At 38.5% G+C, this 12,439-nt stretch overlaps 2 protein-coding genes across 22 annotated transcripts in view; both read left to right on the top strand.

Annotated features, from left to right (window-relative positions):
- The window catches only part of LOC116733049 (type-2 ice-structuring protein-like), a 36,650-nt gene that overhangs the window by 12,628 nt on the left and 11,583 nt on the right, over positions 1-12,439 (top strand). The gene's annotated exons all lie outside the window — the stretch shown is intronic.
- Positions 4,220-9,064, top strand: LOC116733051 (microfibril-associated glycoprotein 4-like). Its single transcript, XM_032583739.1, has 7 exons — positions 4,220-4,290; positions 4,368-4,449; positions 5,080-5,232; positions 6,145-6,183; positions 6,466-6,562; positions 7,777-7,947; positions 8,601-9,064. The coding sequence occupies exons 2-7, from the start codon at positions 4,444-4,446 to the stop codon at positions 8,852-8,854; spliced, it is 720 nt and encodes a 239-aa protein (XP_032439630.1). The 5' UTR covers positions 4,220-4,290; positions 4,368-4,443; the 3' UTR covers positions 8,855-9,064.

Here is a 12,439-nt window from a genome sequence, read left to right as displayed (position 1 = left end):
GCTCAACACAGGTAGCAACGGAGCAAACGAATGGCTACTGACTGAGGACATTAGACAAGGACCCAACGAGGAACAAGGAACACAGGTGGAGTTAAATACACAGAGGGTAATCAAGGAAACGAGACACACCAGGGAACAATCAAGGAGAGGACAGGACAGCACGGAGACTCAGAGACACAGAAAACTCTAAATAAATACACTGAAAAACTCGGAACATGACAAAGAGAGAAAAAGTCATGAGTGAAGAAGGTGACCTAAACTTGACCTTCCTTATGTGGTTTATTTTTAATGACATCTTTAAAGCTATAGAAGAAAGATTTTGAGGGGGGACCAGTTCTGACTGTTATTAGTGCTCTTAAGACACACAGCAGGTCAGATTACAAACCCTATTTGGAGTCTTTGGGGTGTGGGGGGTACTGGAGCTTGGGCAGCTTTCAGCATCTATGCACCACGAATTTGGAACAAACTTCCAGAAAACTGTAAAACAGCTGAAACACTGACTTCTTTTAAATCTAAACTGAAAACCCACCTGTTTAGAATTGTATTTGAAATGTAATCAATTACAAATTTATTGATGTAACTTGACTTAATGATTGATTCTATATTGCATTGTGATTCTGTGTTTGTTATGATGTAAAGCACTTTGAAATGCCTTGCTGCTGAAATGTGCTATACAAATAAAATTTGATTGATTGATTGATTGGAGAGAGCCCCACCCTGGGGACTCCCTGGTTCTGCTGGGGGACGTCAACACTCACATGGGCAATGACAGAGAGACCTGGTTGGAGGAATGTCCCCCAGATTTGAACATGAGTGATGTTGGACTTCTGTGCTCATCATGGATTATCCATAGTGAAAACCATGTTCAGGAATAATGTGTCCACATGTTCTCTTGGCACCAGGACACCAGAGATCATTGCTGTCATCTGATCTGTGGCCACATGTCTTGGACACTTGAGTGAAGAGAGGTGCAGAGCTGTCCACTGACCACTGACCACTATCTGGTGGTGTGCTGGCTCTGATGGTGGAGGAGGATGCCGGTCAGACCTGACAGGCCCAAACATAAATGTCTGGAACATCTGGCAGAGTCTCTCAGGAGACGGGGCTTTAACTCCCACCTCCATGTCCCCCTATACAAAAAGGGGGACCACAGAATGTGCTACAATTACAGAGGGGTCACACTCTTAAGCCTCACGGGGGTCCTGGAGAGGAAGGTCCATTGGATAGTTGAACCTCGGATTCAGGAAGAGCAGTTTGCTTTTCTTCCTGGTTGTGTAGCTTTGGTTCAGCTCTACACCCTCAGCAGGGTCCTGGAGGATGTGTGGGAGTTCGCCCAACCAATCTACATGTGCTTTATGGCAGTGGTCCCCAACCTTTTTATTACCCAGGACCGGTCAAGACTTGGCAATTTTGCTGCGGTCCGGTGGGGGGAGTGGGGGTGGCGCAACCGTAAGATAATGCTTCTGCATGTTGGTGTTCCAGCTAAAGTCTTACTTTTTTTTGCCCCGATTTTCCCTTTACGACAATCTTACAACGTCCTGCAGTGTGTGGTGTCTTGGCCCGATTATCCCAGCCTGTGGGGTTTTCCCTGACTGGGAGCGAGGATGCAGCCTGTTGAATGTGACAGGTAGCCAATCAGAAAGCGCGGTGACGTAAGAACAGAGAGGAATCCCAAACAGCTGACATGGCAACTGAGAGTCCGGTGGACATTGGAGGTGATATGTGGAAATGTTTATTACTATTTCTGAAGGTCATTTTTATACATGTTTATTATATGTGGTTATGTTTATTCAGTTAAATTGTTAACTACAAAAAAACATAACTCGCCTCCAAATCATAGTGCCGCAAATAGAGCGTCTTTTATCAAAAGTCTTTTCTTTTTGTTTTGTCTTTAATCGCTTAAAATGATTACACAAACTATCACTACTGTTGGATTATTCTAAATTTATGTATGGTCTGTTGGGGGTTTTACTGGATTTTCTTCTGGAATAGGGATGTTCGTGAGTGAAATCGGTTCTGTGGTGTTGCTCCTGCCGTGTGGCTGGACAAATGAACCGACTGAACCTGTTGGACTTTTATCGGCTCTGTGGTCACAGAGGTTTGGAAAATCGGCCAACAATCCTTAAATCGTACCGTGTGAACCAGACCTAAAACTCACAAGCTCTACTCCTCTCATCTCGTCTCCACCACTGTCCTAACGCTCTCTGACTCTGGTCGTTATGGTAACGTTTACATATCCCTTCAAAATAAGATACAGATGCGCCACAAAAATGAACATTTTACTTTTGTGAAAATTTTAACTCTCGATAACGACTAATGGAGCCCTGAGCTTGTTTCTCTGCAACCAGACGGTCCATCTGGGAGAGATGAGAGACAATGACACCAGAAGTGTTGCTGATGCTCAGGGTTCTTGGTCTCTAGTGGCGAAGCAGTTTGAAGCTTCATTGCCTCATTAACATCCGGTCACCATATCATGCAGAGCTTGGACTGTGGGAATCACCTGCCGGGATAAATCCATCCTCCTGTCTCTTCTCTGGGCCTTTTCCTTTCATAAAAAACTTTCCAAAGAATCTGATCTGTTTCTGACTCATTTTGCTGCTTGTGGCTCAATGTTGGCGGCAAGACGTAACGAGAGAATCCGGTTAAAGGATTTTCAAAATAAAAGATCCCCCAGACTCAAATAATACATAAAACGGAAATATTTAATTATTTATTGCGCGGCCCGGTACTAATTAGTCCACGGACCGGTATCGGTCCGCGGCCCATGGTTGGGGACCACTGCTTTATGGAGTTGGAGAAAGTGTTCGACCGTGTCCCTCAGGGAGCCCCGTTGAGGGTTCTCCAGCAGAATAGGATACCAGATGGGTTCTATGATAACGGCTGTTAAGTCCCAGTATGTTCGGTGTCAGAGTCTGGTCCATAATGCTGGCAGTAAGTCGGACTCTGTTCATAACTTTTATAGATAGAATTTCAAGACACAGCCAAGGTGTTGAGGGGATCCGTTTTGGTCGCCTGAGCATCACGTTGCTTTTTGCAGATGATGTGGTCCTGTTGGCTTCATCAGGTCGTGATCTAAAGCGTTTGCTGGAGCGGTTAGCAAACGAGCGTGAAGTGGCACAGAATGAGGATCACTGCCTCCAAATCCGAGGGATGCATCCATCCATCCATCCATGGATGAATGTGCCAATTTGAAAAGGTGCATTATGAGCGGTTCTTTGTTTTTTATGACTTGGATTGCTTATAATTCTCTGCATACACATCTATTATAACTGCAGCTATTATTGTTTTAATTCAATTCAGAAAATTTTTAATCACCAAGCAGCTAAAGCACTGCAAAAGACTTTTGTAATTCCTATGTTTATTAGTCATGCATGAAAATCACATTTTTCAAAAGTTTTGTAAGTCTCACCAAGAATTCCTCAACAATCCTCCACGTTAACCTCACTTCATCACACAGGGATAAAAACTGATAAACTTGTGCAGCTCTCCGAGACCCACAGAAAAGTCTCCTTCATCCACGATGTAAACAGGAAGTCCACCATCTTGGATTGAAGTTGTGATTTTGATCCTATTAATAGCCTCTGCATTTGATCAGACTCATCCTACAGACTCTGGTTGATCGGCTTTTCGTTTGTCCAGTTTGCTCAAAAGTCATAGGGGGATTTAAACTGATCAAAACTGAGTTTTCCAGCATGCTGAAGAAATGCAAGAGACAGCATGTTTCCAGTACTGACACCTTTTTTTGGATAGTGAGTGTAGCAGCGTGACGAAGTCGGACATAATGGCATGCAACAGCAAGATGTCTGATCGGCTGAATGCAGTTCTAGTCGATCAGAACCACATTAGATATGATCAATACTAATAAAATCCCCAACAGGATGCTGGCCAACGTTTTGCTTGTGTATGGCGTGTTGGTGTTGGGTCCGATTTCTACCAGGATACGGAAATATTGACTAAAAGGCCTGACAACAATACTGAGTAAATATGTCTGTGAGAAAAGATACAATGTATTTAGAAACCTGTCATAAAAAGTGTTTGTTCACATCTTCTTTGGGGACACTGGTGTTCCATTTCATTCACACCTTAGTTCAGATCCTGTATCCAGTATTTGCTTTGTAAAATGAAGAAGCCAACCTCTTTCTTTTCATTAGGTGATGTTTGATTTAGGTTTCTGAGAATCAGGGTGAGGTGACACATCAGCACATTTGTTAGGTATAAATAATGATGTCTGAATGTTGGAGACACAGAGGAGAAGCAGACGTTTTGGAATCAAGTTCATTCCAGCTGCAGGTGAGAGATGAACGAATGAATTCATTTACAACTGTGTTTGGCCTCTAAACTTTCTTTATTTTTCTTTACATTGACAGGGAATTTCATTGTATTGCAATTCAGACTCCAGATTTTCATCAATTTTGATCAATTTTATTCAGATCAACAGTAAAGATGAAGGTAAGCCTGTACTTTGCACTATAAAAAATGATGCGACTGAATTATCGATTTGATGATGGATAATGAAGGAAAAATTAAAAATGATTCCTCTATCTTTATTTACTTTAACAAGGAAAGATTTTTTTCATATTTAAAATCTTGTTAACAACAAATGACCAAAATAAAAACAGCAGAGAGACATTGAACATAAAAATGTACAAATTATGAAACATCAATGATGATTAGAATATGAATAAAAACAACATATTTAACAATGTAGTCAAAAAAATACCAATCAAACAACTTCTAGTGAGTTTGTTGACTATTTAAAATATTAGGTATTTGTTCAGTCACTGAAATGTTGAGAGAGTTTTAAATGTATTCAAACATTAAATGAATGTAAACACTGTCATACTGTTTGGCTCTGGAAATAACATTTCTTAACAGGACTGATCAAATGAGTTGTTAAAAATTGGAGGGTCTCACCTACCAGAAACCATTGATAAGGCAGAATTCAGCATTATTCTGACTGAAAATCTGCCAGCACAAAATACAGGACAAGAACAGGGATCAGGTTTAATCTGACTAGATGAATGTTAATCAGTTTCTTTGATGGGTGATGTTCAGAAGGTGCCATGTTCTGTCTTCTAGCTGTCATCACTTCTCTTCCTCTTGGCTCCACTGCTGATCAGCTGTTCAGTGATCAAACTGCCAGCTGACTGTAATGACGTCTACAATGAGGACAAGACACGACCCAGTGGAGTGTACACCATCTATCCAAGTGGAACCACATCTGCTATTCAGGTGAACTTCAAGTTTGGTTTGTTCATAAAAATGAAGATCCAGATTAGAGTTCTGTGCAAGACCAAGACTGGAGGTTTATCTGCCTTCAAACGTGACAGGTTATTTTCTTAATCTTCATACACATTATTTAAACTGACTATTTGAAACTTAACTTTCTTGATGTTTAGTATCTGATTCAGTTCAAGCTCCAATTTCTTTCACCTATAACTAAAGAAGCTATTTATTGAGATGAAATTTTTGATAGGTATTTTCCTTTCGAACCTAAATAAAAGAAAGAACCACAGACAACGTATATGAATTTTACGTGGAGCTTTTGCAAAAGGGAAGGCTCTGCCAATTCTTCCTCCGAACAATCCACAGAGCGTTCTGCTCTGCCCTCACAAAAACTCCTGTTTTTATTGTCAAAGAAGAACAGGCAAGGGGGCAGTCAGGAAAACAACAGAGGTCGTAAAGCTTCTAACCCAAACATCTAACAACCCGGTTCCAGATGTGATATCTGATCAAAGGTCTGAGCCTGGTTCAAATCTCGGTCAGTACTGTCAATAAAACAAAATACGACTGCTCACAGGTGGTTACTAAATTAGGAGGTGTTCTTGCAAAAGGGTTTAAGGTCTGAGAAACTTAGTGTTAACTATTTCTCGTAAAGTTGAACAGACAGTAGTGACCTCCAGGTCATTTAAAGAAGAGAACACTTTAAACAGAAAATCACAAAGATCTATAGACTTAATGTGAACTAAAGTAAGAATAAAATGATAATACATAAAAATCTCTAACAATTTTATTTAATTATAAGTTCACATTTACTGACACAATGATAGTATTTATTTTTCCACATAACGTGTGACATTGCATTACATAAAATATAAATGTAAAAAACTGGATCAACTCATTAATCTGTGTGTTTGTGTGAAGGCTTACTGCGACATGGTCTCAGAGGGAGGACGCTGGACGGTGAGTCCATCTCTACTCTACATAAACTTCCCAGTACAATTTGTTTTATCTGAAGGTTCTTGGAGGATTTCATCCAACAAACATCAAGTTCTGTTGAAAGAAGAGTCTTTATTTTCCTTCCATTTTCACCTCCTTGTTAAAAGTAAAACTTGGTAACTTTTGTCATGTTAAATATTGAGTGTATGAATCAATTCTGAGTTGGTAAAACTCACTTTCTTTTCAGAATGAATGTGTAAGTGAGAAACTTGTTCACTTCTTGAACAGATTCTTTTGTTTTTCCAGGTTTTCCAGAGGAGGATGGATGGCTCTGTAAACTTCTACAGAAACTGGGCCGAGTACAAGAGAGGCTTTGGAAACGCTGCTGGAGAGTACTGGCTGGGTGAGACATGATCCTCAACAGTTAGTCAATGTATGGTTTGCTTATTTATTTAGGACAATAATAACATAGTTATAGCCACATTTTTCATACATCTGTTTAGTTGATAGACTTTCTTCTTCACTATTGTGTTGCAACGTGGTGGTGTGCAGGTGCAGGTCAAATATTTGAATATTACGAAAAAGCTGATTTAAATCAGTAATTTCTTTCAAAAAATGAAATTTGTATATTATATTCGTTGGTTACATACAGCTTGATATATTTCAAATGTTTACTTCTTTTAGTGTCGATGATTATTACTGACAACTAATGAAAACTGTAAATTCAGTATTTCAGAAAATTAGAATATTGTGAAAAAGTTCAATATTTCAGACTCCTGGTGCCACAAACTAATCAGCTCATTAGTTCAAAACACCTGCAAAGGCTTTTAAATGGTCACTGAGTCCAGCGACCATTTAAACCTACAATCTAACCTACAATAACCTACAATCATTCCTATGATTGTAGGTTATACAATCATAGGGATGACTGCTGACCTGACAGTCGTCCTAAAGATGACCTTTGACACCTTGAACAATAGGGCAAGACACATATATCACTGCTAAAGAAGCTGTCTGTGCACAGAGCTCTGTTTTCACACACATTCATAAAGAGGTGAAGGGGAAGACGAGCAATCAGGATAACCACACCCTGGAGGGGATTATGAAACAAAACCCATTTAGAAATGTAGAGTAGACTGCAGATGGAGTCAGTGCTTCAAGAACCTCCACACACAGAGGTCCAAGGTCAACACAGCCATGTACCAGGACGTTTTAGGGCACTTCTGGCTGCTGACCAACTTTATGGAGATGCAGATTTAATTCTCAAACAGGACTTGGCTCCTGCACACAGAGCCAAAGCACCAGTACCTGGTTTAAGGACCATGGTGTCCCTTTTCTTAATTAGCCAGAAAACTCGCCTGAACTTAACTTCATAGAAAATCTCTGGAGTTTGTGAAGAGGAAAATGTGATACACCAGACCCAACAATTAAGAAGAACTGAAGGTCACTATCAGAAAAATCCGGGCTCTCACATCACCTGAGCAACGCCACAGATGGATCGACTCCATCCCATGGTGCATTGCTGCAGTAATCTGGGCAAAAGGAGCCCCAACTGAGAACTGAGTGTGTAAAAGTCTCAGTAAAAATACAATGTTAATGGTTTTCATGTCTGTGCAGGTCTTGATAACATCCATGAGTTGACAAGGAATCAAAACTATGAACTGATGGTCGACATGGAGGACTTTGAAGGAAACAAAAAGTTTGCCCTTTACTCTTCATTTCAAGTCGATGCTGAGTGTGACGGTTACCTCCTGCATGTGAGTGGTTTCAACAACAAAGGGGGCGCTGGTGAGTCATGAGAAAAACTTTACCAGGCAAGATGGATGGATGGATGGATGGATGGATGGATGGATGGATGGATGGATGGATGGATGGATGGATGGATGGATGCTACTCCATCCTTTTTGTAAACTTAATAATTTGACTTGTGCTGGGTCTGAAAGTAGAGAAATGATTCTAAAAAGTAAAAATCAAGGCACTGAGCATAGATCCCTGAGGGACTCCTGTGTTAGTGCAGGTATATAATAATAATAATAATAATAATAATAATAATAATAATAATAATAATAATAATAATAAATCTAATTTACTGTATTTAGACCATTCAGGATTAATAAAAAAGACCATGATTGGATTAGATGTGTTGTGTCAGTGATATCTAAACCTAAAGTTTGTTCTTATGGTTCTGAATCAGACAGATTGATGTTGGCAGTTCATAGCAAAAACTGGAGCAAAGTAAATTTAATTGATCTCACTGATAATAGTCTAATAAGAGATTAACATAACTTCTTACGATTTATTTCATAAAACATAAACAACTTTTTACATAACCAGTATTTTTTTTTATATTGAAATTACAATTTTATTTTCACAATTTAAGTATTTAACTCAATGCCTATTTTTATTCATATAGTTTTTCTGTCCTGTCATGATTTCTGCAGGAGACAGCCTTACCCCTCACAACGGACAGAAATTTAGCACCTTTGACAAAGACCAGGACCAGTGGAGCGACAACTGTGCCAAAAAATATTTGGGTGCTTTCTGGTATAATGCTTGTCACAATGCAAACCCTAATGGGGTTTATCGCTGGGGGCCTGACAATACTCTCTTTGCTATTGGAGTGGAATGGGCTCAATGGAAGGGATATGATTACTCCCTGAAGAGCTTCAGCATGAAAATTCGTCCTGCCAAGTAAATCTGCAGGTCAAACATCCAGCAAAAAATAATGAGTTGCTTTTTCTTGTAATCAACCATCAACTTTTGGCTTCAAACATGAGTCAAAAGTTGACATGATTGCTTCTAAATATAATCCAGTTGATTGTGTTTTAAATCTTTGGTGAGGGTTTGCTACCTGTAATCAATTTCTCTCCTGCTCTCTGATAATAAATAAGAAGCAAGCAGCAAATGTTTGTGTGTCTGGATTGTTTACATATAAAAATCAAAATAAGCCAGTTTTAAAACAGAAATTGGGCCAAATGGAAATATTTTTAGAATCGAACCTCTTGGTTAAATGCATATAATTGAAAACACTAGTTCTTCCATGGTTCTAAATAATTTTTTGCTCGACTGTGTCAATGTCAACCTCTAAGTCTATTTAATGATCTGTTTTTGTCACTCCCAGAAAAAATAAAGTATATCTGATGTTAGCCAAGAGAATGAAATGGAGTTTAATTGGAGTTTTATCAGAAAATGATCAGGAAGCTAAACAAGAACTGCAGAAAGTCATCAGTTTGCTTTTCCTTGCACTAATCTGTAAAAAAGTAAAAGCTCAAGAATTTGATTTTGTAATTTTAAGCGCGTGTATGTTTCACAAAAAAATGTGTTCCTGACCAAAATGGGTTCCTGACCAAAATGGGTTCCTGACCAAATGGGTTCCTGACCAAAATGGGTTCCTGACCAAAATGGGTTCCTGACAGTCACAGTTGATAACAAACAAAGATTCCCAATAAATTCCATAGGAAATGAATGTGGGTGATTTTTGACCCACTTCTGGAAGAATGGGGTAGTAAAATAAAAAATTCAATTCCTTAAAATATATAAAAGGTAAATTAAAAATTTGAATTGCATGATATTAGCAACATGTGTTTTTAGGAATACCTGGAATATGAAGTGATGAAATTCTTTCATTACAAAGACATTGCAAAAAGATGACCTCACCGGGTCAAAAATAACCCACTTCTGCATCACAGGGTTCATGTAAACTCCAGATAATAACAATCTGAAAAGAAAAAGGTAATTTTCTTAAGTGGATTTTAAGTTTTGGGTCAAAAATCTTGTGGTTTAATAGGAAGAACTGGATATGGGTCATTCTTTCAAAAACTATTCATGCATTATAATAACTTTGATGAGTAGGTTTTCCAAGGGAAAAGATGCAAATGTTTTCATATGAACATTTAAACCTAATCTAAAGACCAGCTTTATGCCAAACACATCCATGTGAGCTGTAGTTTATTATTTTACTCATTTCTTAAGTTTTTTCTCATTTTCTTTCATTGACCTAAATATAATAAGTACAAAGATTTCTCCTTCCATGTGACCGTAGAATAACCCTGTTCATGATAACATTTACTGAGATTCTGTGGAAACTCAGGTATCAGTTATCAGCTGCAGGCATTAATGAACAACCTGACTGCTCTGTCTCCATGGTAACATGGAGAAGGTGCTGGCACTCTGTGTTACACTCAGAAGAAATTAAATAAACATTTCTCTGTTCTAATTTAATAAAACTATTTAAACTAAATTTTCTTGACATTTATGTTTCTTTGAACAAGTAAATTCACTCTTTGTATTTTTCCTTATTTTATCATCTTTAATCCACAAATGCATCCCTGTTCCAACACAACTAAATCAAACCTCCTAACCAACAAGTTTTGGTAAGTCCTGGTCACGAATCCTTTGATTCCTGTGTGTTGGAGCAGGAAGTCATCCTGATGTCCTGCAACTTTAAGATGTCTGCTTCAACACGCCTGACTCCAATTCTAGCTCATCAACAGATCTCTGTAGAGCCTTACTGCATGCTAGTGAGACAGTTTCTCCATTTATTTAAAGTCTTTAGGTCAAGGGACACATCTAAACCTTGCAGGACTCGGGCCCTGGAGGAATGCAGTTTGAGACCACTGCCTTAGAGGAACCAAAGTCAACCTTCTGTTTTCTCAGGGCTCACAGGAAACAGCGGACAGCTGAGAGGTGGCAGACTGGAGACAATGTGGCCCCACAACATGCCTGCTATAAGATGAGATTTTTTTTTATTCTACAGCTACACACGGCTGCAGCCATATGTTCAGATGTAACAGAAGTAAATATGTCAGACTATCCTACAGAGATCTTTCAAGATCAGTTACAGAATTTGATTCTTATGGTCTCGACACACAAGAGGCAACATCAACCTGTCCATTCATGCAAAGAGGAGAAAATTGCCTGTCCCTCTCCAGCCAAGCGAATGGCAAATGTGGACATGTGAATTTTCAAGCTTGTATTCGTAAACATGCACACACACTTCATAGTAATAACACAAGAAAGTTGAAAAATGACATTTTGTTGCTGTCGCTACTTCCTGGTTTGTATGGACCTATTTGTAACTTGGGCTTGTTTGAAATAAAATCCTAATTTCTTCAGATGAATCTGAGTCCTGGGACTTTTCACTGAAACATTTCACAAAGGATTTAAAACATCACAACTCAGGACAGAAAAACAGAGAAAGAATTAATCAGAACGGGAAGTACAAGCTGTATTATTTTTCCAGAAAAACTTTATCAGTGAAAAAAATGACTTATGCTGAAGTCATACAGTACAAATAACGTCTTTGCTTGGATTTCACTGGAACATTATCCTGTTACTAGTGTATTATTGACAGGTCTGTCCACATTTCCTGCTCTGTCAGTGACAGTATATAAGAGCAGCTGATTCCAGGACCTGCAGACAGAAGAGCTGAAGCTTGTCTGATGCTGAAGTGAAGGAAAAAAAGGTAATTTTGATGCTGCTTTGGTAAAAAGCTTTCATCCAACTTCAATTATTTCTTTATTGAGCTGAGACTGTTTGTGTTTTTTTAAGGTGATCTTCAATCTGCATCATGGTGACTCTGAATGTACTGATGTTTTCTTTGTGCCTTGACGGCTCTGAGTCAAGCTGCTGGTGAGTTTCTCTGACTTCCTGTGATTCACATTAAGGGAAAAATATATCTAGAATCAGAAGGAGCTGATAAAATTGTTTGAATGTTTGTGTTTTAGCCAGTAACGATACCTATAAAAAATACTGTTACTGATAACGATTATTGATCTCTACAGACTGTCTGATCTAATTTAATCTCATCTCATAATAAGAAAACTTTCAAAAGATTTTTTTTTATAACGGATATAAATTTTTGAATGTTTTATGATTGTAAAGATATTCAATAATCACAAGCTGTAACTTCCTCAGGTCCCAGTGAGGAAACTGAGATTGAGGAAACTTTTTATGAAGGTAAATTCATGTATTTTTATTTTTCATATGTATCTATTTTATCTAAAATGAGTCCAATTAAATATTTTTAGGGGATAAAATCTAACTCTGATCTTTGTTAAACTAATCTCTTCTTCCTGAAGCCAAAACTGGAAACTGGACAGATCCAGCAGGTCAGCAACGTTTCCACCTCATTTTAGACATATTTGTTATTCTCTGTTATATGAAGTGGAAAATAATGTCAGGCTTCTTTTATGTATATATTTTAGATGTAGAAAATGAACCAGAAGAGGAGGAGGCTGCTCCACAGGGTGAGTTAAAGTTGACAAAAGAATTTGGGATC

The sequence above is a fragment of the Xiphophorus hellerii genome, chromosome 14 (assembly GCF_003331165.1).
Source record: "Xiphophorus hellerii strain 12219 chromosome 14, Xiphophorus_hellerii-4.1, whole genome shotgun sequence".
Lineage (NCBI taxonomy): Eukaryota > Metazoa > Chordata > Actinopteri > Cyprinodontiformes > Poeciliidae > Xiphophorus > Xiphophorus hellerii.
This window is presented reverse-complemented; position numbering and strand designations above follow the sequence as displayed.